This window comes from Saccostrea echinata, unplaced genomic scaffold (genome assembly GCF_033153115.1).
Source record: "Saccostrea echinata isolate AGI-Se365-2 ecotype Australia unplaced genomic scaffold, CSIRO_AGI_Sech_v1 ptg000046l, whole genome shotgun sequence".
Lineage (NCBI taxonomy): Eukaryota > Metazoa > Mollusca > Bivalvia > Ostreida > Ostreidae > Saccostrea > Saccostrea echinata.
The window spans coordinates 7,186,736-7,209,882 of NW_026889795.1; the positions used below are offsets into that span (position 1 = coordinate 7,186,736).

General features: G+C 33.3%; 1 protein-coding gene across 2 annotated transcripts in view; it reads left to right on the plus strand.

Annotated features, from left to right (window-relative positions):
* The window catches only part of LOC133202243 (cubilin-like), a 59,897-nt gene extending 38,320 nt beyond the window's left edge, over positions 1 to 21,577 (plus strand). Inside the window, exons 10-14 of one of the 2 annotated variants that reach the window (XM_061338041.1) lie at positions 412 to 456; positions 1,368 to 1,403; positions 12,274 to 12,321; positions 12,655 to 12,702; positions 21,259 to 21,577. In XM_061338041.1, coding sequence (XP_061194025.1) covers positions 412 to 456; positions 1,368 to 1,403; positions 12,274 to 12,321; positions 12,655 to 12,702; positions 21,259 to 21,467 — 386 coding nt within the window. In that variant the 3' untranslated portion in view covers positions 21,468 to 21,577. The remainder of the gene's footprint in view (positions 1 to 411; positions 457 to 1,367; positions 1,404 to 12,273; positions 12,322 to 12,654; positions 12,703 to 21,258) is intronic. The other variant, XM_061338042.1, reaches the window with a different exon arrangement.
* The last annotated feature ends 1,570 nt before the right edge of the window (positions 21,578 to 23,147 follow it).

Sequence of the window (23,147 nt, forward strand, 5' to 3'; positions counted from 1 at the left end):
GGTTGAGAGATAAGAACAACAATCAAGATTTTTAATTTTCTCGAAAGACCTCGCCGCTGCAGTCAGCCCGTAAGATATCAAATGAAATTTGTCAGGGTTCCCACAGTAACGAGTTGACACAGGACACCTGACGTTGTGAGGATGTCTTCTGTCATACAGCAGATCATCAACAAATAAAAGATCAGATTTTAACTGACTTAATTTGAATATTAATTTCTAAATTTCAATCAATTTTGTCAAGAAAAGGTACTTAATTTCTGATCAAATTTTTATTTATCCACCTATAATTTAGCAATGCTTTTTTTTTCAGATGTAAACATCTTATATATAATTGATTTATTTGGTCTACAAATCAATGAATGGTAGATGTAAATTGTTCTACATTATATTAATTGATTATCTTTCATTTAGCTCATATATCAACTACTACTAATGCAGTAACGAATAGCACGAATGGTAAGTTCGAGTACATGAATTGTGTAAATGCATGGAATTAATATTGTTTAGAATTAGTAATTAATTCCTATTACCATATTATTTTAATTCCATGTTTCGTGAGGTATCAGTTGCAGTATAGAATTGTATGTATATATATATATATATATATATATATATATATATATATATATATATATATATATATATATATATATATATATATATATATATATATATATATATATCCAAAAATGAAAAGAAATATCACAGTGTCCGGTAATTAATATAAAATTAAAAAATAACAAGCCAATAATGTTATTAAAACGTAAGCGCTTTCATTACTTCTTCAGACGTTTTACGTTAGAAAACAATTCAAACATGCGACGTTATAACGCTACCTGATGATAACGCCAACAACAATGCAATGACGTCACAATGCTTATAGGGAAAACAATTATAGAGTCTAAGTAAAATAACGTAATTCATTAATAGCGTGATGAATAATAAAGTCATGAAATAGTCCATATTAAACTATTCAAGGACGGTTTTAAAATCTTTTTGTTAGGACTTTTTTATTTGTTTGTTACTTTTGGTTTGTTTTGTTTGTTTTTGTTTTATTTTATTTTATTATTATTATTTATTATTTTTTTTTTGCGGTTGGGGGGGGGGGGGGTATATCTACTTTGGAGCACATTACAATTCGTACGTAAATGGCTTCATTGAATTATTATATTAAACAATATTTTCATTGTATATCAACAGTATATATATAAAAGGGTTATATTATATAATCACCCGATTATATATCCTAACAAAAAAGATAATAACTTATCTTGACCCTTTAAAGATTTATACTGAAATATATATGTTACACATAAGAAACCTACACATACAATATTGTAAACGGGTACTGTAATTTCACATTGTAGAACCCTCTGCTGTTAGTGATTCAAACACTACAACGGGTAAGTATTAGAATTTAAGATTACAGCGCTTAATTAAGGGGGCATAATTTGTGATTTCTTAATATAAATATGGCTTTATATTTAGATAGAGACATTATGATTAATTTTATTCACGTCTTTTTTAGGTATTTTAAACATTGTCTCTTTTGATATATTTAATTGTAAAACGCTTTAGAGGACGAAAGATTGATAGAGCGCTATATAAATTTTTGTAACCCGTCGGTAGAAATTCATACAAACAGATCTTGGGTTTTTGTAAATTATATTATGGATTAAACCTACAACATACATACAACATACTTTACATTTATACTATACTTTACACTCAGTTCAATTACTTTAAATATCCGTTAATATAACAATATCAACTTCACGGATAAATAAATTGCTTAAATCAAATGTATAACTGAAAACTATGAAATTATTAATATAATGATAAATAGATAAAAAGCTTACTAACCTACATGACCCTAGATGCGTCTACCTAGACGGCGTGCATGGATAGGTATGGCAGGTAATTTAAAGAACAGGTTTTGGTTAGTATTATGAACACCACTCACTCTCTCTCTCTCATACACCCTTTTCTCTCTATTACCCTAAATCACGTGACGAACAGACAATGAAGAGACCAACGACAAGTAGGTGGATCCAATATCTAACACCTGGTTACATATTTCCCCTGCCAGGAGAAAATGGCTCCTGACATTACCTTATAAGTCATAATTCAAGCAAGGGTACCAGGGCATGGGTCAAGAGGTCATAAAAATTATACTATCATACATCAGTAATGACACTGAAGAAGAATAAACTTCATTGTTGTTATATATATATATACATAACTTATTATAATACATATTTAAAAAAATGATTAGAAGTGTAACTTCATAAAAAAAATCTATAAATACAAACACACTGACAAACTACACAGGTGTCTTCACCTTATGTTACATTCAGTATCATATCTCTGCTGTAACTATACGAGTGTCTCTATATAATATAAAAACATTTCTGGCTCACATCTTGGACAAACTGCCACTCTCTGTATCTCTGTGGTGGTCTACTTACTCTAGATGTTCTTCTAGGAGGTGGTGTATTATATGTTGGTGAAATAACTGACACTGAAGATTCAGAATAGGAAGGTGGTATTGTAGAGTGGTCATAGAAAGAAGAATGATAAGTAGATGAATGCTGTAGAGAGGACTGAGTGTTTTGTCTATGACGACGCTGTGGAATTATGTACACTCCTCTATCACTCTCATCTGAAGACTCTGAAGAACTCTGAGATGAATCATCTGAAGAAATGGTGGCTATGGTCTGATGACTCTGATTCTTTTTGACCTGTTTAGAAACTGGAGAAGAATTAATATTAGTTGGTAAACAATTGAAAGGTAAAAGAAAATTTCTATGAAGGGTACGGGTAGACCCTTTCCCGTCTTCACGCTTAACAACATAAACTGGGATATCTAGATTTGGAATATCTAAAATAACATAAACATCTTTATCCCACTTGTCTGCAAGCTTATGTTTTTCTTTAAAACCAACTTTTCTAACAAGAACTCTATCCCCTACTTTTAACTTTGAATTCTTCACTTTCCTATCAAAATTCTCTTTGCTTTTGTCTGCATTCTTCTGTGACTCTTCTGCTGCAACTCTGTACGAGTACTGTAATCTCTCTTGAAGTTTATGAACATAGGACTGGTGATCTTTTGCTCCTTCATTTCCTGGCTCTATACCTAAAAATGCATCAAGTGACAGGCGAGGGTGCCATCCAAACATTAAAAAATGTGGTGAATACCCAGTGGCATCATTTTTAATTGAATTGTAAGCATGTACTAAAGATGAAACATAAGATTTCCAATCTGATTTTTGATTTTCTTCTAAAGAACTTAACATTTTGATAAGAGTTTGGTTGAATCGTTCGACTGCTCCATTGCCTTCAGGATGATATGGCATTGTTCTTGACTTTTTGATGTTGGCTATTTTGCAGAATTCTTTTATTACTTTGCTTTCAAAGTTTCTACTTTGGTCACTATGGAGTCGATCAGGAAAACTGTAATGAACAATGAAATTTTCAAATAAAGCTTTAGCTGTTGTTGTTGCTAATTGGTTTTTCAATGGGACAGCACATGCATATCTGGTAAAGTGGTCTGTAATTACAAGAATATTTTCAAACCCCCCTTTACATTTCTCCAAGGACAGAAAATCAATACAAAGAATTTCTAAAGGTTTTGTTGAAGTAATTGGATGAAGATTGGCTCTCTGTCTGACAGGTGTTTTACTTCTTATGCATCTTTCACAGTTCTCTACCCTGGTTTTGATGTCTTGCTCTAACCCTGGCCAATACACTCTCTGCTTCACAAGCCAAATGGTCTTCTCTATTCCAGGATGTCCTACTTCTTTATGAATTCCAACAAAAACTACATCTTTGAAATGATCTGGCAAACAAAGTTGAACAACTTTTTCTCCATCTAAAAAGGAATTTCTATATAAAATCTCATTGATGATCTGCAGTTTCTTTCTCTCTCTTAAATATTTTTGAACCATTTTTGATTCTTTTCTACCCTTCTCTCCCTGCTCTAAAATCTCCATGACTCTGGCTATGACTTTATCTTCTCTCTGTTCTTTCTTCCAGTCGATGTCTGACATTTCTGTTGCTGTAATCTCATCCGATGGAAAATTCTGTGATAGTGTTTCTGCAGCTGAAATATCTAAAGAAGCTGAATTACAAATGGCTTTAACTGAATCTGAATATAAATAAGATTTTCTGGAAAGAGCATCTGCATCCGAGTTGAATTTTCCGGGATGGTAAGAAATACTGAAATTGAAAATTCTGTGATAGTGTTTCTGCAGCTGAAATATCTAAAGAAGCTGAATTACAAATGGCTTTAACTGAGTCTGAATATAAATAAGATTTTCTGGAAAGAGCGTCTGCATCCGAGTTGAATTTTCCGGGATGGTAAGAAATACTGAAATTGTAATTTGCAAGAGCAGAAACCCATCTTTGGCTGGTTGCATCTAATTTTGCTTTGTATAGTACGTAAGTCAACGGATTGTTATCGGTAACTACTTCAAATTGGTTTCCATATAAATAATCGTGGAATTTGTCAGTAATGGCCCACTTCAAGGCCAGAAACTCTAACCTGTGAGCAGGATAGTTTCGCTCAGCTGGTCTTAACCCTCTGCTTGCATAGGCGATTACTTTGTCTAATCCGTCTTGTTTCTGATATAGAACTGCGCCTAGTCCATAACTGCTGGAATCTGTATGTACAATGAATGGCTTGGTGTAGTCTGCATATGCTAACACTGGTGGCTGGGTAAGTAAATCTTTGATGCTTTCAAACGCTCTCTGATGGATAATTTCTCATTTCCAAGCTGGTTCTTCGTGTTTCCTTTTGAATCTTCTTACTGTATTATGTCCCTGTAATAAAGAATTTAAAGGTTGGACAATCTGAGAATAATTTTTAATAAACCTACGGTAGTACCCTGAAAATCCTAAAAATTGTCTCAATTCCTTGATGTTCTGTGGGGTTTTCCAGTCTTTAACTGCTGCTAACTTTTCTGGATCAGCCGAAATTCCGTTCTCTCCCACAACATGACCTAAATAGGTAACTGAAGACCTGAAAAATTCACATTTAGAAGGCTTAAGTTTCAAATTATGTTCTGATAGTTTCCCAAAGACAGATTCTAATCTACTTATATGGTCCTCAAATGTTTTCGAAAATATCAAGATATCATCCAAGAAAATAAGGCATGTTCAGTAACATGTCTCCCATACATTTCTCCATCAGTCGCTGGAATGTGACGGATGCGTTGGTAAGACCAAAGCTCATGCGGTTACATTCGTAAAATCCTAAATTTCCAACGGAGAATGCTGTCTTTGGCTTGTCTTCTTCAGCTACGGCCACTTGCCAATATCCAGAACGCAAGTCGAGTTTGGAAAAGAATTTGGATCCTGATAAAGTATCTACTACATCATCAAATCTGGGAAGCATATATGCATCTTTCCTGGTCTTAGAATTGAGTATTCTATAGTCTAGACAAAACCTTAGACTACCGTCTTTCTTTCTTACAAGTACCACGTTTGAAGAAAATGGGCTGTCTGATTCTCTAATTACTCCTGCTTCCAGCATATCGTTGATGTGTTGGCGAATTTCATCACACATCCCAGGTGGAATTTTCCGATATGGTTGCTTAAATGGTCTATCATCTTCCAAAACAATCCGGTGTTCTACTAAGTCTGTTTTACCTAGGTCATTAGAGATTCTTGAAAAGACATGACTCCATTTGCATAAAATATTTGAGAAAAGCTCATTTTGTTCAGTAGTCAAGTTTTTCTTGTCAATATGTACATCTGGTAAATTTGACAAATTGTGCTCAATATATACAGTGCTACCAGAAAGCTTCTGAGAAACTAAGTTGTTCACTATGTTAACTTGATTAAGCTGACACACATCAGACTTAGGTCTTATAGTAATAGACTTTGCAGTAATATTGCAGATTTTCACTTGAATTCTACTGCTGTTTGCCTTAGTATCCACCTTTACCACTCTTGGACGAACAATGTAGTTAGACTCATTGTCAAAACTTTCAGTAATATACTGAGTATTCTCACTCTTAACTCCTCTTACCAGACCTTGAACTACATGGGATTGGTATGGCTCCACAATAATGGGCTTTTTACTCATTGACCGCACACAGTAAGATCCTCCCGTGCTGTTGACTGCTAGCTTCCAAGCTTGTGGAAGATCTTCAACATCTGAAACAATATCTTTGTAATATCTGATCACATTTGTTCCCAGTATGACAGGGCATTGTGTACTGAACTCATTGTCTGGATTGATTGATTGATTATGTGTTGTTTTACGTCCCATTCGAGAATTTTTCACTCATATAGAGACGTCACCATATACCTGTGAAGGGCTTCAAATTTTGACCTTTACTCGGCACTCAGGGCCATTGAGCAGTGAGGGATCTTTATCGTGCCAACGCCTACCGTGACACGGGACCTCGGTTTTTAAGGTCTCACCCGAAGGACCCGCAACTTTCACTTCAAAGTGCCGAGTTGGAACAGTTGCTACCCATTTTTTATCGACTTAGGTCAGTCGCGGCCGAGATTCGAACTCACGACCTCCCGTTCACGCAGCGAGCGCTCTACCGACTGAGCTACCGTGAACGGTCTCATTGTCTGGAACAACTAAAATAGGTACGTACAGCTCTTGTTCACACAGTAATAGTATGTTAATACAACATTCTATATATCCTAGGTATGGTAACAGAACCATCAGCTACGGACACTTCAAGAGAATTAATATTTCTTAACTCAGGTTTGTCAATCAGAGTTTTGTAACCTGACAGTGAAATGGTACTGACCATAGACTCACTGTCTATAAATGCTAACATTACCTGATCTTGAATCATGACAACACTTTTGTTACTTTCACCCACCAACTGACAACTTTGTTGGCCATTAGATTCACCAATCTTTGATTGGCCATCAGCAAAGGCGGTTAATCTTTTGACTCATTCTGTCTTGTAAATCTATTACCTGAATTTCTTTGTTGTTCTCGGTTGTTTACAAAGTGTCTACCATTACCTCTGTAACCTCTACCTGTACCATAATTTCCTCTGAAATTTGAACCTCCACCAGAGTGAAGTTCAAGTCTCTCTAAAATCTTGTTGAACTTGTCATCCATTTTAGATTCTATCTCACTCACTTTAGCATCCAGTTTCCTTTGAAGTGCAGATAATCTTTTGTCTGTCTCGTCTGTACCAGTTGTAGTCACATGGTTGTGAACTTTCTTCTCTCTAGGTATACACTTGCACTAAAATCACCTGATTTAGATTCTGTAAACTTACCTCCACTACTGATGCTGATTTCCTTTTCTACTTGTCTTATTTCCCTAAGCAACTGATCATAGTTTTGAATAGTATCGTACTTATGTCTAGTTTGGGATTTAAGTTTTTCACAACGTAATGAAGTCCAAAATTTGTGACGTAAGAGGTCATTTTTAGCTTCCTTACGCAAATGATTATTGTCAATAGCTGTTTGTAAAAGAGACTCAATTCTACAACCAAAGGATGTAACATTTTCATTTGGTAACTGAAAAGAATTGAAAAACTCCTGCATAATCATTCCATTTGTTGAAATATCTGAAAACAATGCATCAAGTTTGTCTAAAATCTCACCAGTAGTTCCTTTTTCACAGAGAGGTATCAACATCTTTCTAGCTGTGCCTCTAAGGGATCTACGCATTGCTTGTAGCAAATGACTAGAACTTACCTCTGGATCACTCTGTAGACATCTGATCTCAAATCTCCATTCTGAATAACTTACATCTCCTTTCTGGGGTGGTTCATCACCTGAGAATGGTGGAATCTTGGGAATTACTTCTGTTGAAATAATTTGAGAATGTCCCATACTATATCCTATATTCTGATCATCCTTTGTCTGATTTAAACTGAAAGTATCTGACAGTTTAGCTCTCTACCTCTTCCAACAGAATATGTTTTAGGTATTGCTCCATGAACTCCTTTGGGTGTGCTTATCTTTGGCAGTATATCATACTTACCACTTGCAAGTAACTTCTTAATCATGGCATCCTCAGAATCTATGTCCTCACCTCCTTCTGCACCTTCAACTTTATTTTCTGTTTTTGACATACTTACTTCCAATTGCAGAAGACAAAAACAACACGCAGAAAAAATCACAAACAGCCGTACCACATCGCGAGTATGAATACCTGAAAGAATTCTACGACTCGGTGTAAGTGAACATATAAACATTTGCAAACAAATATTTCTCACACACTCTCACAAACTAATAAGTACTAAGTGACACTTGATATGACAGAAAAACACAATAAATTCTTTCAAAAAGAAATGATAAGTAATTGTGTAAAATGCAAACTCTGAAGATCTCTTTTCAGTCTAGGTCAAATATCTAAGAAAAATAACCCCTGTAAACTAAACGGACAGGACTGTTGGGCAGAATAATATGGAGTATTTTTTAAGAATTACATCAACACTTGTTTGACTCAGAGTAATGCACAACACTGCACAATGGGCAATGATTTGATATCAACCAAATATGACTCAACAAACTCAAACTTACCACTCCTGAGATTATCCGAACTTCCTTACATCTCTATTCAATGGCTGTTAAGGGTTTGTTATATGCAGTGCAATTAGAATGAAACAGAATTCCTAGTAAGAGACTGTGTTGTTACAAACATGCAGGTAACTGTGAGCTATCTCTTAACTAGATAGAATGTTCTATCGTTAAAATGATATTGTCCTACGGACCCGTGTATTCGCAATGTAGCAAAATAAACACGGGCGATAACTCGAACTCTGTGCATTTTCTATGAAGAATCCAGAGAGTTCCGAATGTCAACATGGCGTTAAATTTGAAGCGAGGAAAAAACGTTGAGAAAATGAGTTGAATTTTTGTATATATATGGATTAATTTTTAGGTTAAAAGGCATATACAATCTCAAAAAGGTTTGTTATGATTAATTTCGTAGTTATTTTCAGTGTAACTCATTTTGTATTCTTCAGAAACATTTCGTAGTGGATCCACTCCGATTTGCTACATTGCAAGTATATGGGACGTATTCTAACTGTGGTGAGGTCCTGTCCCGAGACACAGTTAGAATGTTATAACTATCTCTTAACCTAATGTGCAAATATATATCCTAGCAAAATATTCCTAATCCTAGAACATATACAGAAGATGAAACATAAATCAAACTGTCACATAAATACTGTACATGCTTACAATGACAAAACATGGACCATGTAAACAAAAGACATGATATGGACAATGTAAACAAGCATTCTGAGAGTATTGCATTAGCAATACTAGTCCCCTACCGGCAAGTGTAATCTGGTTCCCGTTAAAAATTGAAAATGCCATAATTCCGTCAAAAATCAATGAAGCGGGACGAAATGCAAACTTGATCTCTAACTACTCAAGGTAAAGTCACATACCAAAAATCAGCTCAATATCTGAAAGCGTTTAGAAGGAAATTGCGGAAAACCCTTAAAAATTGAAAAGGCCGTAATTCCGTCAAAAATCAATGAAGCGGAACGAAATGCAAACTTGACCTGTAACTCATCAAGATACACTTACCAAAAATCAGCTCAATATCTGCAAGCGTTTAGAAGAAAAGTGCGGAAAACCAAGTGGGACAGTCTGACAGACAGACAGAGGGACAGACAGACAGACAGACAGGCAGACAGACGGACGGACAGACTCAGAGGAAACCTATAGTCCCCTCCGGTTTCACCGGTAGGGGACTAACAAAAGACATGATATGGACAATGTAAAGAAAAGACATGATATGGACAATGTAAACAAATGACATGATATGGACAATGTAAACAAAAGACATGATATGGACAAAACAATCACAAGACACAGGCACAACACAATTAAACACGTAAATAAATAAATAAACAGTCGAAGAAATGCAAAATTTTAATTACCAGTACTTAGAAATAATGTTATTCCAAGTGGATTCACAACGAATTGTCATTCCTCGTGTTCAAGGGTAAACTTCCGGAATATGGAATTTGGGTAGTTCGTACGTAAATGAGTTCGGTTTGAATCGAACTAGCTCGAGCTAAAGATAAGAAGAAAGTCGATCACTCGGCAAAAGTCGGTGATTAAGCGGACGCATGCGCAACAGGTACATATATCGGGACAAGGGAATCCCGAAATGGCGGATCCTAGAATTCACAGCTGACACTTAGACTCAGAGCGCTCATAAACATAATAAAGCAGGAATCTGGACACCAATTCAAGGAAGATTTTCACAACACACAATCATAATAAATAATTTTCAGTTCACTGCAGTGATTCAGAGATGAAAATATGATGTACAAGAAATAGGGTATTAGCACTCGTATGTTGAATTACGATGATCTGTAGACTGGCTCCAACTTTTTAATATTAATGAACGTGGGCGCCATTGTAACCCGTCGGTAGAAATTCATACAAACAGATCTTGGGTTTTTGTAAATTATATTATGGATTAAACCTACAACATTCATACAACATACTTTACGTTTATACTATACTTTACACTCAGTTCAATTACTTTAAATATCCGTTAATATAACAATATCAACTTTACGTATAAATAAATTGCTTAAATCAAATGTATAACTGAAAACTATGAAATTATTAATATAATGATAAATAGATAAAAAGCTTACTAGCCTACATGACCCTATATCATATACGATAGATGCGTCTACTTAGACGGCGTGCATGGATGGGTATGGCAGGTAATTTAGAAAACAGGTTTTGGTTAGTATTATGAACACCACTCACTCTCTCTCTCATACACCCCTTTCTCTCTATTACCCTAAATCACGTGACGAACAGACAATGAAGAGACCAACGACAAGTAGGTGGATCCAATATCTAACACTTGGTTACATTTTATATTACAATTTTAATTTCTGCAGTTGATTATTTCTATATGTTTTTACGGTCCTATGGAAATATTTTAAACATTATAAAAATAAACAAGTCACAACAGGATATGATTTGTCACCATAGGAGAAAAAAAGATCAAGTTTTAGATTTTAAAATCATTAAGTTGTAAATGTATGGCAGTAAAAAAACTGTAAGTAAGTCTTTTTATATTGCATGCTGTTTTTAATCAGATGTGGATACAAGATAGATATATAAATAACTCGCTAATGCGAATTATTTTTTTAAATATGTACATATCTGGTAATTCATGACACAATTCAATGTAACAAATATTCATTTTAAGTTAATGAACTCTCGTTATTTCAAAGTGTAAAAGTTTAGATGTAAAAATCGACCTTTTTACCGTGGTTTTTATTGTAAGATAACCTGGAATTAGATCAAATATGCTTTATACATATAAAAATATACCTTTGCAGTTAAGGATCTTTTAAATATTCACTCATTTTTAAGTAGACTTTGTTCGACATTGCTACCAGCAAACAGTTATTTTTTTTTTCACCCATTACTTTTGATTTAATTAATAAACAAGTGTTTAAGATGGAAATTATGCATTATCAGGTGTAATGTGTATTTTCATTTTATTCACTGAAATTTCAGGGCTATTTATTTACATTATAGAGACAAGTACGCAACAACAATATGAAACATCAAGTAACGTTGAAAAAGGTCTGTAGTGGTAAATGTAACATGTATAATAATGCATGATTACTTATAATCTGGCTTGCATTAAAGTATTTTCCGCTCTTTCCTCATTATAGCATAAGCCCAGATAATCCATATTCCAGGATAAAAGACATTTCTAGCAACCAAATGAAATAATATCCCACCCAATATTTTATAATGCGTTTATCATATAGTTAATAAATAGTCTATAATAAGAAGTCTAGAGAATTTTAGCGTTCAATATCCCGAGACATTCTGAATACGAGCGTTCAATATCAAACGCCCCTTTGTCAACAAAAATGTCGTCTTGTCAACTGCTTAACGGCAATATTTATGGGAAAAAAAAGTTGGAGCTAGGCAAGATGAGTCTATTTTCAAACAAAATATAAATTATTAATTAATAATTCTGTTGGGTGTACAAATGCACTCGCAAGCTCTTGCATTTGTACAGCCAACTCGTGCCAATATTCACCAATATAAGTTCAAAAACCCTATATACTAAGTATGATTTGTTTGGCCACAATGTTATAAAAACAACTCAACATTCTGATGATACGACCACTAGTGTTTAAACAGGTCTGTAATCATGTACGTATGTCTTGTAACTTTAATTCATTTTCGAAACGACTAACTTTATATATCAACACATGACTTGCATGTTTCTAATCTGAGCAACTGTATTTATTTATTTATTTTTTCCAGACATAACATCTCCACGTATTGCTAGTACCACCACAGATGGTTATGGAGGTTTGTAATATGCATGTTTTAAAAAAAATTGTCTATACTTCTTAAATTTTTCTAGTGTAACAATTCCACTTTTTTAATCAATTGATTAATTTAAGCCGAAATAATGCATGTTTTATTAAATAATTGACAATTATGATAAAGTACGCGGTGTGTTACAATTGAGATCTCACCTATCCTCATATTATATGGGTAGCATTTTTTCTACCAACATAGTTCTGAAGAACTACTGCTCTCAAGAAGAAAAATAAATCTAAAAACGTAACTTCAAAAGTAGACTTCGAAGCAAAACAAAACAAAAGTAATATGTGAAGATGTCCCAATGTAAAATTGTAGAAACAACTACTCAGTTACATGGTGAGAGAACTACCAGTCTTCAAACAGGTCTGCCCTTTCACCTTTATTTATATTGCATGTGTATTAACGAAAACCTAATCGAGAAATTAAGCAGACATCTCTATATTTCCTTTATCGTTTGCTTCTCCATTCAGTTTTTTTTTCCTTTATCGTATGCATGATCATTCAGTTTATTCCCTTGTTTGCATATTCATAAAGTTTTTGTAGACTACAAATATTCCACTGATCGCTTATTTTTAAAATACTCAAGAAAGATTTTGATTTCACATTATATCCATATTTAATTTTTATATTTTTTGCTTACTGTAACTTTGATCTTGTATATTTGTTAACCATTGTTGTTGTTGTTTTTTTAAATTTCAAACCATTAAAGCATAAACTTTAAGTTAGTAGCGCACTCTCAAGAAATCTTTATACCGAAGCTAAAATGTAGCTGATAATTTTTTATCACAATTTTTACACAACTGACAAGTCAGTAATAATGTTGGTAAAATTGATGAAATAACTTTGTTTCTAGAACCGGTGATTACAAAAGTGATTACTTTAAAGTCAACTACTATAAAAAGTAGGAAATAAACACCCTAGATAAACCATGGATGACCTTCCTTAACACTGCATGTAATTTGCCATCGTAATTACCTTGAACAATTTTATATTTTCATGAAGCTTACAAGATATAATAGGTAATTCAAATTGATAAAAAAAAAACATTGACATGCGGTGTGATATATTTATATGTAGCAGGATTTCTAAAGAAAACGGACACAGTTTAATATTTGAAAATAAAAATCTTAAATCAATTATCCCTCTATTTATTTCCTTATTTTGCCTTTTCTCGCCAAAACATCCCATTGTTTCCAAACTTTTTTAATTACAAAAAACTCTACAGTGCCAAAACATCGAACATCTGAAATATAATCCTCCTACGTGTTCATGTCCTTTTTCATCCAACAACTATAGTCCTATTGGACACGTCATTACTGGTGATGTAAATATAGTTAATAATGGGGACCTTAAATCACTTATTTTTAAAGGGCCACAATTTAGGGAACCATGATCTCTCAACTGTAGACATAATTTTATACATATTATGTGAAAGATTACGTCTGGCGATGGGCAAAACATGAAAAAGAAGACCTTGACACTGTCAGAGTGGATTAAATGTATCAGATGGATGTTGAAATCTCGCATTAAGCGGATGAGGGGTAATGTGAAAACCATCTATCCTTCTGGCTTTGATAATTAAGAAGTGAAAATAGAATAAGATAGATTACACGATCACTATGTACTGGTCCCAGCTGACAACGCAGGTAACAACATTGTCTTTGTTTGTAAAGCTCATTTTTTTATTTGCATTTTAGAGGAACTGGGATTTAATTCTGCAAGTGGCAATCCAACTTATATTCATAGTTCCCTTTCTTAGGAGGAAATTCTTCAAAATCTTATGTCAGTTTTAAATATTTTTAATATTCCTAAAAATCAAATTGAATTTAATTACCATACCGATACTGGATTTCTAAATTACATAAAAATCCTTACAAACAAAAGATACATAGCGGGTTCCAGTAAATGTTCTACCAAGCCTCTTTCCTTACTCCTCAATAAAATATTTACAGCAGTGAAGAAGAAACTTAAGGAGTACTGTACAACGATATAATCAAGAAGTCTCCGCCGAAATATGGCTGAAATATTGCTGACTCAGCGTTAAACCCCAATCAATAAATCAATTGTTATTCAGAAGTGATGTAAATCACATGTGGATGCTTAAGAACTCCAAGAAACTTTTACAAAATTAGAAATCAGCTGCTTTTTCAATAAAAACGGTACACGTAAATTTTCTTACCTTTGCACATTTTTTTTTTGCTATAGAAATATTCTGATTGTACACACAAGTACTCCGAAGTTGATATTAAAAAGATGTTTGAGTTTCTCATTTACAATATCCATGTAGTTTTTGGATATCAAGTCTTCCAACAATCTGTCGGAATTCCCATGGGTACTAATTCCGCCCCATTATTAGCAGAACTATTTTATTCATATGAAGTAGAATCTATTCAAAAACTTCTACATGAAAAGAAGAAATCTTTGCTGTTGCCTTCAATTCAACATTTAGATATATCGACGAAGTTTCATTAATTGACGATATTTATTTTCATTCCTACGTTGATTCGATATATCCCTGAGAACTCGAAATAAGATACCCGAGAGTCTGCTACATCTGTTTCATATTAGGATATTTTACTAGAAAAAGACTTTAATGGTAATCTAACAAAAAAACTTTATGATGAACGTGATGACTTCAACTTTACTATCGTCAACTTCCCTTAGTTATGTAGTAATATACCATTATCACCTGCATATGGAGTTTATGTCTTCCAGTTGATTAGATCGCAAGGACAAGCTTTGCGTACGAACAATTTCTAAAACGAGGCAAGCTACTGACGAATAAGTTGATGAAACGAATATCAACAGTCTCGTTTAAAGTCAACATTTCGAAAATTCTATGATCGATACAATGACCTTGTTAGCAAATAAAATCTATCATTAAGTCGAATATTGACTGATGTTTTTCATGCAAATTGTTAGGCCATTTTCACACTAGTCTACGGAAATTTTTGTTTTCCCGATTATGAAGAGCAGACGGTAGGTGTGACCGATCGACAGGGGATGCTTACTCCTCCATTGCATCTGATCCCATGTTTGCTCTGCTCCAAATTGATATTGTTTCAGTGGACTTTGAGCTTGACTACTGTTCGTTATCTTCATATTTGATGAAGTATTGAAGGTTTGTGACAGATATGTTAATGAAAACAAGATCTTGGTACCAATTACATCCGATATGAATCGCAAAATACATCTGTTCATTAATTAAAATTGGATGCATTATGTGATAGAGACTAGAGCCATTTAATAACCAAATATGAATAGTAGATAAATGTTGAAAAGATTTACTACTCAACAAAGGTGTTATCAAAAATATATCTAGTTAAATTGTGTTGCCATGTCAAACAGTTAAGGGTTTAGATTAAACGTCATCTGAGGTCAAGGAGTGGAAGACGATTTGGCGATAAGTAAAGCAGTTAATATTGTTTTCTGTCCTAGAAAAAAAATTTGCATGGATTATATTTAATATGTCTTTGGATTTCAGATTATTTAACACATACATTACAAAACGTATAAAACTAAAAAGTTTTTATCTGCGTAATTCATTGGTGAGACTTATATGTATGTTATCGTTCAATTTGAAAATGAGGGAACAGTGCAATCAGTACAAAAAAATGTAAATTATACACAATTACTACTAATTGCTTTTAGACACCACAAAAACGGAATTTACGTTACGTAAACGTTACGTATGATTGAAATGCATAATGCACGTGCTTCATTCAAAATATGTTTCATATCCAAAGGCGGATCCAGTGCCGGCGCCCCCCCCCCCCCCCGTTTGAATTTTTTTATATGTAGAACTTATATGTCCATTATCCTAAAATCTAGGAAAAACATCTCTTATTTGTAAGAATTCGGATCCCCACCAGGGCTTTGCCCTATATCCCCTGGGGGCTTCAATGCAGCCACCAGAGCCCCCTGCCTTCTACTGTGCCCCCCTTCCCCCCGTTATGAAATTCTTGGATCAGCCACTGATATCTCATAGTGGCAGTCTGTTAAGACCCTTTAGGCTAATATTTCAGTTATCGCTTCTCTAGAGATGATTCAATTACTTCCATAATTAGTAAATATAAATCAAAATTCCATTGATTGATTTTTCATCGATAATAGAACTTTTCTATAACTGCAAGTATTTAAGGTATGTCACTCGTGAAATTTGTTATATCTAGGATTTTTTGAGAAGTTTATTTTGGATAAGTACTCATATAGTATGACTCAAAATCGCAGAGAAAATTGGGGGTCAGTGTACATCTAACTGAGCTACGGTACAATTAAGATGACCTTTTTGCACTTAAATTGTAACTCTTTGGTTAATCACTTTAACCGTTATCATATTTTATAAGATGTATCTATGGCAATAAACATAATCTTATTTTACGTAAAATAGTTTGAATAATATTTATCATTGAACAAATCATGCAAATTAATGCGCGTAAATTATTGTGTGACCTTTTTGCACTAAAAAAGTCTCCTATTTGGGGTATTAAAAATCTAAATAGGCAATAGAATATTTTCTTGTATCAAACTTTTTACGACTCAAGTGCTGATCGGTCAAAAGTATCGAGTAGTTTAAAATAATGAAAGAAAAAGTTGGGGTCAGTGATGTAAATTTTGAAATATTGGTCAAAATATGCGATTTTCAGGCAAAAAACTGTGTAAATTTTATCTCGACTTCCTTAATATATCTTCCTTTTTTGGCAATTTTTGTTGAGCGAAGGTGTAAATTTTGTTATAAAAATATAAATTGAGACCTATATTTAATATTCCAGGCATATCATAACGGAAAATATTCTCTGAGTAAAAGTGTGTGAGGCTAAAGTTCCAAGATGTTAAATTTAAAAAATGTGTAGATTTGCAGAATTTTCTGCTAAATATCCTTCCGCCACAAGAAATAGGCCCTTATAAATCTTGCTTCTTTGGGAATTTTTGAGCAGTTTTTTAAGTGAATGTTGAACATTTTTCATTGTTTAAATTAAATATGTTATAAAGATTGAATTGTAATAAATAGTTTTTACGTAAGAGGTTCTGACTGAAATTTTCTAAAAGGCTGACGAGTGACATACCTTAAGAAATGAATGTAATATTTTTTTCTTTGACCGACGTATCAAACAAAAATTTGGACGGAAAACGTCATCAATGTGCGTAGCGCATTGATGAAAAAGTTTTCCGTCCAAATTTTTGTTTGATACGTCGGTCAAAGAAAAAAAATAGTACTTTCATTTCTTATCATTTAATTATGATTTAAAAATACTAAAAATGAAACCTTTTTTTTTTACATTTCAATATTTAATTCAAGCATCAAATACAGTGCCTAGGAATACGTCACAACAACGTTGCTGAAATTCAAAATGGCTGAATGTACAGATCTGCACGCGCATTGGATTGATGACGTTTTACGTCCAAGCTTTCTATGATACATCGATCAAAGAAAAAATTATAAGATTTATTTCTTATCATTTAATATTTATCTTTCAATGATGAGATTTAACTTGAGAACGAATGACTGTCCAACATAAAGGTTAGGCCTCGCTTAGCTGCCTAAAATGTAACGAACAAACAACGTTTTCAAATATTGTGTCATTACCAGCTTTTTCTAATAATATCAGTTTTAACACAAAAAAAACTTACCTGTTGTGTTATTAATTTTTGCTATATCCCAATGGTTATATTTCCCAGGTAAGTTGATATCTTTAGGTTCGTAAATGTAAAGGGAAGCTACTCAAATAGAATCTATAACCTTAACAACTCTTTCTAGGTCACAGAAATTTTGGATTTCATTTGCGCATATCTTCATCTGAATTTCAAACCGAACATATATATACTTATCACAACCTATCCATGGATAACACAACATGCTTCAAAATATGGAAGAGTCTGTTGCCGACTGTTTAACTTTGAAAGAATTCCGTCCTCGCTCACTTTCGCATCGTTTTTCTCGTGCATTCGTTTCCTAAGAATTAACAGATTAACGACATTTCCCCGCTCTGGTAACATAAAAACATTTCTTCATAGTTCTATTCTTCATACCATTTATCTCAAAGACAAACATCTAACATACGTATGATGATTTCTTTCCTTTTTTCCTCAACTGCATTGTTGTCAATGCAATGCAGACGATCCGATTTGTTTACCAAAGGGGGATAATTCGAAAAGAATTGAGAAATGAATGTAATATTTTTTTCTTTGACCGACGTATCAAACAAAAATTTAGACGGAAAACGTCATCAATGCGCGTAGCGCATTGATGAAAAAGTTTTCCGTCCAAATTTTTGTTTAATACGTCGGTCAAAGAAAAAAATAGTACTTTCATTTCTTATCATTTAATTATGATTTAAAAATGCTAAAATGAAACTTTCTTACATTTTAATATTTAATTCAAGCATCAAAGACAGTGCGTAGGAATACGTCACAACAACGTTGCTGAAATTCAAAATGGCTGAATGTACAGATCTGTACGCGCATTGGATTGATGACGTTTTACGTCCAAGCTTTCAAGCTTTTTTCCAAGAAAAAAAAATGAAAAGATATGAAAAGATATTTTGTAATGAAGAAAGTTTAAGGTCCAGTGAACCTTTTAAAAAATTCCAATTCTCAAAAATGTATTAAAGCTATAGTAGGTCTCAAAAAATCTCTTATTTTTATTATATTATCAAGAATATTTAGTGAATAATGCTTAAGGAAAATTTATTTCTTAAAAAACAAACAAACAAAGAAATTAATTTTAATCTTAGTCGTAAGATTTTTTTGAAAAGGGGGAAATTGTATAAAGTAGGATATTAGTGTTTATTTACCTTCATTAACTACGGAACAGTAAGTAGACATCCGGCTATAATTATCATTGAAATCTAAAAGAAAAAAAATAATTTTAGTTACGAAGTTCTTCATAGACATTCTAACCTTCCCTAATTATTCTGTGACATTTGACTTTTAAATGAATAAGACGACGGTTGTTAATGTACAACTTTTCAGTAATTCCTGTATATTAATGTTCAAACATCATAATATTATCATTAGTTCTTTTAAAAAAAAAGTGCATCCCTCTTACCTATTGATATTCTCTGAAATATAAATGTACTTCTTCATGTGTCTTAAAGGGACAAAGACACATATCTGAAGTTAATATTATAATATAATATGAAAGTATGTGTCAATCAAACGCGTCCCGAAATTCGTAGTTTCAATTATTTCCAGATAAAATAAGTTTTTTTTTAAAATTATATTTTCGTGTGAAATGTTAAGCAACATATAAGTCATGATGTTAAACAGAAAATTTGAGAAAGTATTAACTTCAAATCTGTGTCTATGTCCCTTTAAATAGCTTTTTTTATACACATTTGCAAGACGAACTAGTTACTTTTTACAGAACACAGCATTACGCTATTAAAATTCATATATTTAATTATTTTCGTTTAACCTACCTTCTAATTTGATTTTAGTAAATATAGATGTAAAATTCTATTCATTAATCGTTATTAATGAAAATCATTTATAACTGCATGGATGAAAACCACATACATGTATACACAGAAAATGCGGAATGTTTTTATAAATTTTGATTCTGTATTTTGTTATGAAATACAGAGGCATGTTGTATGAGAGTTGTTCGAGAGTCGAACATTTCGTTTCATTTGTTATTACATGTATAATCTAAAGAGATTTAACAGTTACTCTATACTAGACTTAATCATTTACATTAGAATTTTAGTAGTTCTTTCAAACATTCTGTTTTATTAACTTTTTGTTGACGACGTCAGAAGTTAGATTGTCGTATAGAAAACTATATGCAGTGCAGATAACATCAATGTTTGTAGACATATGTAGGAAGAAATAGGATTTGTTGTAACAAGGTGTGCTTGGTCTTTTTCCTAGATTAAAGAGAAAGTAATCAGTTTTCGTAAACCAAGTTTCAAGGCACAGGTCAGGTGTTCAAGATGCGCTTTGTAGCAACCGCTAATGATAATGCAACGCTTAATGTCATAAATTATTGCATTAATAGTTGACATGCTCAACTGCATAATGAAAAAATTCTTTCATTAAGCTGCGATTTATCATTCGCGGTTGAGAATGTCAACTATTAATGCAATAATTTATGGCATTAAGTGTTACAATTGCAAGGCTTAATGATATTTCTATCATCAAGCGGCATTTTATCATTAGTGGTTGCTACAGCGCTTCCTTTGGTCTCCGTTTAATAGAACAAGCATTCTGAGAGTATTGCATGAGCAATACTAGTCCCCTACCGGCAAGTGTAATCTGGTTCTGTTCCCGTTAAGAATTGAAAATGCCATAATTCCGTCAAAAATTAATGAAGCCGGACGAAATGCAAACTTGATCTATAACTAATCAAGGTAAAGCCACATACCAAAAATCAGCTCAATATCTACAAGCGTTTAGAAGAAAATTGCGGAAAACCCGTAAAAATTGAAAAGGTCGTAATTCCGTCAAAAATCAATGAAGCGGAACGAAATGCAAACTTGATCTGTAACTCATCAAGATACACTCACATACCAGAAATCAGCTCAATATCTGCAAGCGTTTAGGAAAAAAGTGCGGAAAACCAAGTGGGACAGACTGACAGACAGACAGAGGGACAGACAGACAGACAGACAGACGGACAGACAGACAGACAGACGGACGGACAGACGGACGGACAGACTCAGAGGAAACCTATAGTCCCCTCCGGTTTCACCGGTAGGGGACTAATAAATCTGACAAAGAAATAACACTTATTTTTGTGTGAGACAAAATAAGCAATATTTCTTTAGACTGTCTGGTGCAATGCACTCTTTTTATATGCGCCACTTTTAAAAAGTACATACAGGTATTTAGCAATAGATGGTGTTACAAGCTTCAAGTCAGGTGACATCAGGTTCAATTATATTCACCATTTAATTAATTAATTCATATTATTTTCAGACAATAGCAGCCTTTTTGTAGGAGAGAGTACCGGTTACAATGGCGGACAAATCGCTGCTGGTGTTGTAGTGGGAGTAGTTGTTATCATCTTGTTTGTGGTGGGAGGTGTCATAATATTTCAAAAAATGAAGAAAAAGCGTTCGGTAAATAGTTCTGACAATAAAAAGAATGAAGATAATACAAGAGAAAATGTCAGGCGTTCAGAATGAAGAGAAAATCCAGTTATCATCTCCTCCAGTCGGAACAAAATGTGTCACGTGATCAACAACCTTTAATCTGTTTTTTGTTGTTGTTATGTTTTGAATAAAAAAAAACTATTATTTGTTTCACCAATTTCTGATTAGAATCAAACCACTATTATTTGGTCCTGTGAGGAGTCATACTTTATCAACGTAAATGTTCTTATTGCATATAAAAGTTTTGTTTATAACCATCTCATTTGTTTATGATTTAGTTTATAGTAAACGGGTTAGTCTCTTTTTTAGACACTTAAAGCCGAACATTACTCGTTAATAGGCATAAGCCATTTTAGTTTTCCTACTGTATCTCAGATATCAGCACTGGAGTAGACCCTTCGCATTCGTTACACCTGACTGCTTTCTTGTCACGAGTACCTGCGTGGTATGGACGACACGTGTTCGTGTTGGTTATCTTGCATTACCTTTGTTTACAATTTATTGCAGTTTACGTCTATTTGTTTTTGTTTGCTCTGCACTGATCTGTGCAACTGATGTAAGTGTCCTTGGTAACTATCTCTTCTGCAGTGGAAGAAGATCACAGTTACTTTTGTCGCTACCGAGAGTTTTACAATAGCAATATAGAATACGTCCGTCAACACCGGTGAAAACTGATTACACTGTACCATAACAAGTGAACGGCTTATATAGAGGTCGTACAGGTTACGGAAAATGCAGTAATATGGCAGACAAACATAGATATCTGCCTTTTACGAAATGTGTTCAGCTTTAACGTATTGAATGTGTAACCATATGAATAGTTCGATTTTTGTAATCATATCATTCTGACCTTTAAGGTGTTCTCAAATAAATATACTCCACCATAAGAATTTACAAAATTTTGATCAATGACAAGTTAATTGCACCTTCAATTTTACACTGAAGTCTATGGGAAGAACATGTTTTATTAAGATACTGTAAAAAGTAATTTGAATTTCATATAAATCTCTTGGTAAAAATATGCACCAACTCTCTCTTTATTAGAATGTGAAATAAAATCTTTTATCGCAGATATTTTGAGAAAATTAAAAGGAGATAGGCGAACAAGCCGAGAAAAATGCCTTTATATATATGGTTCGACAAATAAGAAAGTGAAAAATTGACTATATCAATTATCACACAATTTTTTGGATATAGCAGGTAACATCAATTCATACTTTATGAAAAATCTCACAATATATACCGTTCACGGTAGCTCAGTCGGTAAAGGTCCAAATTTGAAGCCCTTCACCTGTATCTGGTGACGTCTCTATATGAGTGAAAAATTCATATGGAGAAATGGTGTTCATTCTGCTCATTTGCATATCAACCATATTAGAGATATAATGGCGGCATATTCTATAAAGATTTAAATAGAGAAAATACAATAAAATGCATTTTTTTATATACTAACTATTTCGGATAAAGTTCTTCCGACGATGATTTGATTTTTCTTAATATCTTCTACCGGAAATGACAAGATTGTTGATACCAAAGTGAAAGTTGCAACCGCCTTTTTGATTTGAAAATTCGAAGCGAGGGTATATTGCTTTATTGAAGGAAAGAGTGCAGAATTGGTGTTGTTTTTTTTTTTTTTCATTTTTGATGATGAAATGTAAGTGTTTATTGCAAGTTGACAGAGTTCTTCCGCCGATTAATAGAAGCAGGAGAGAG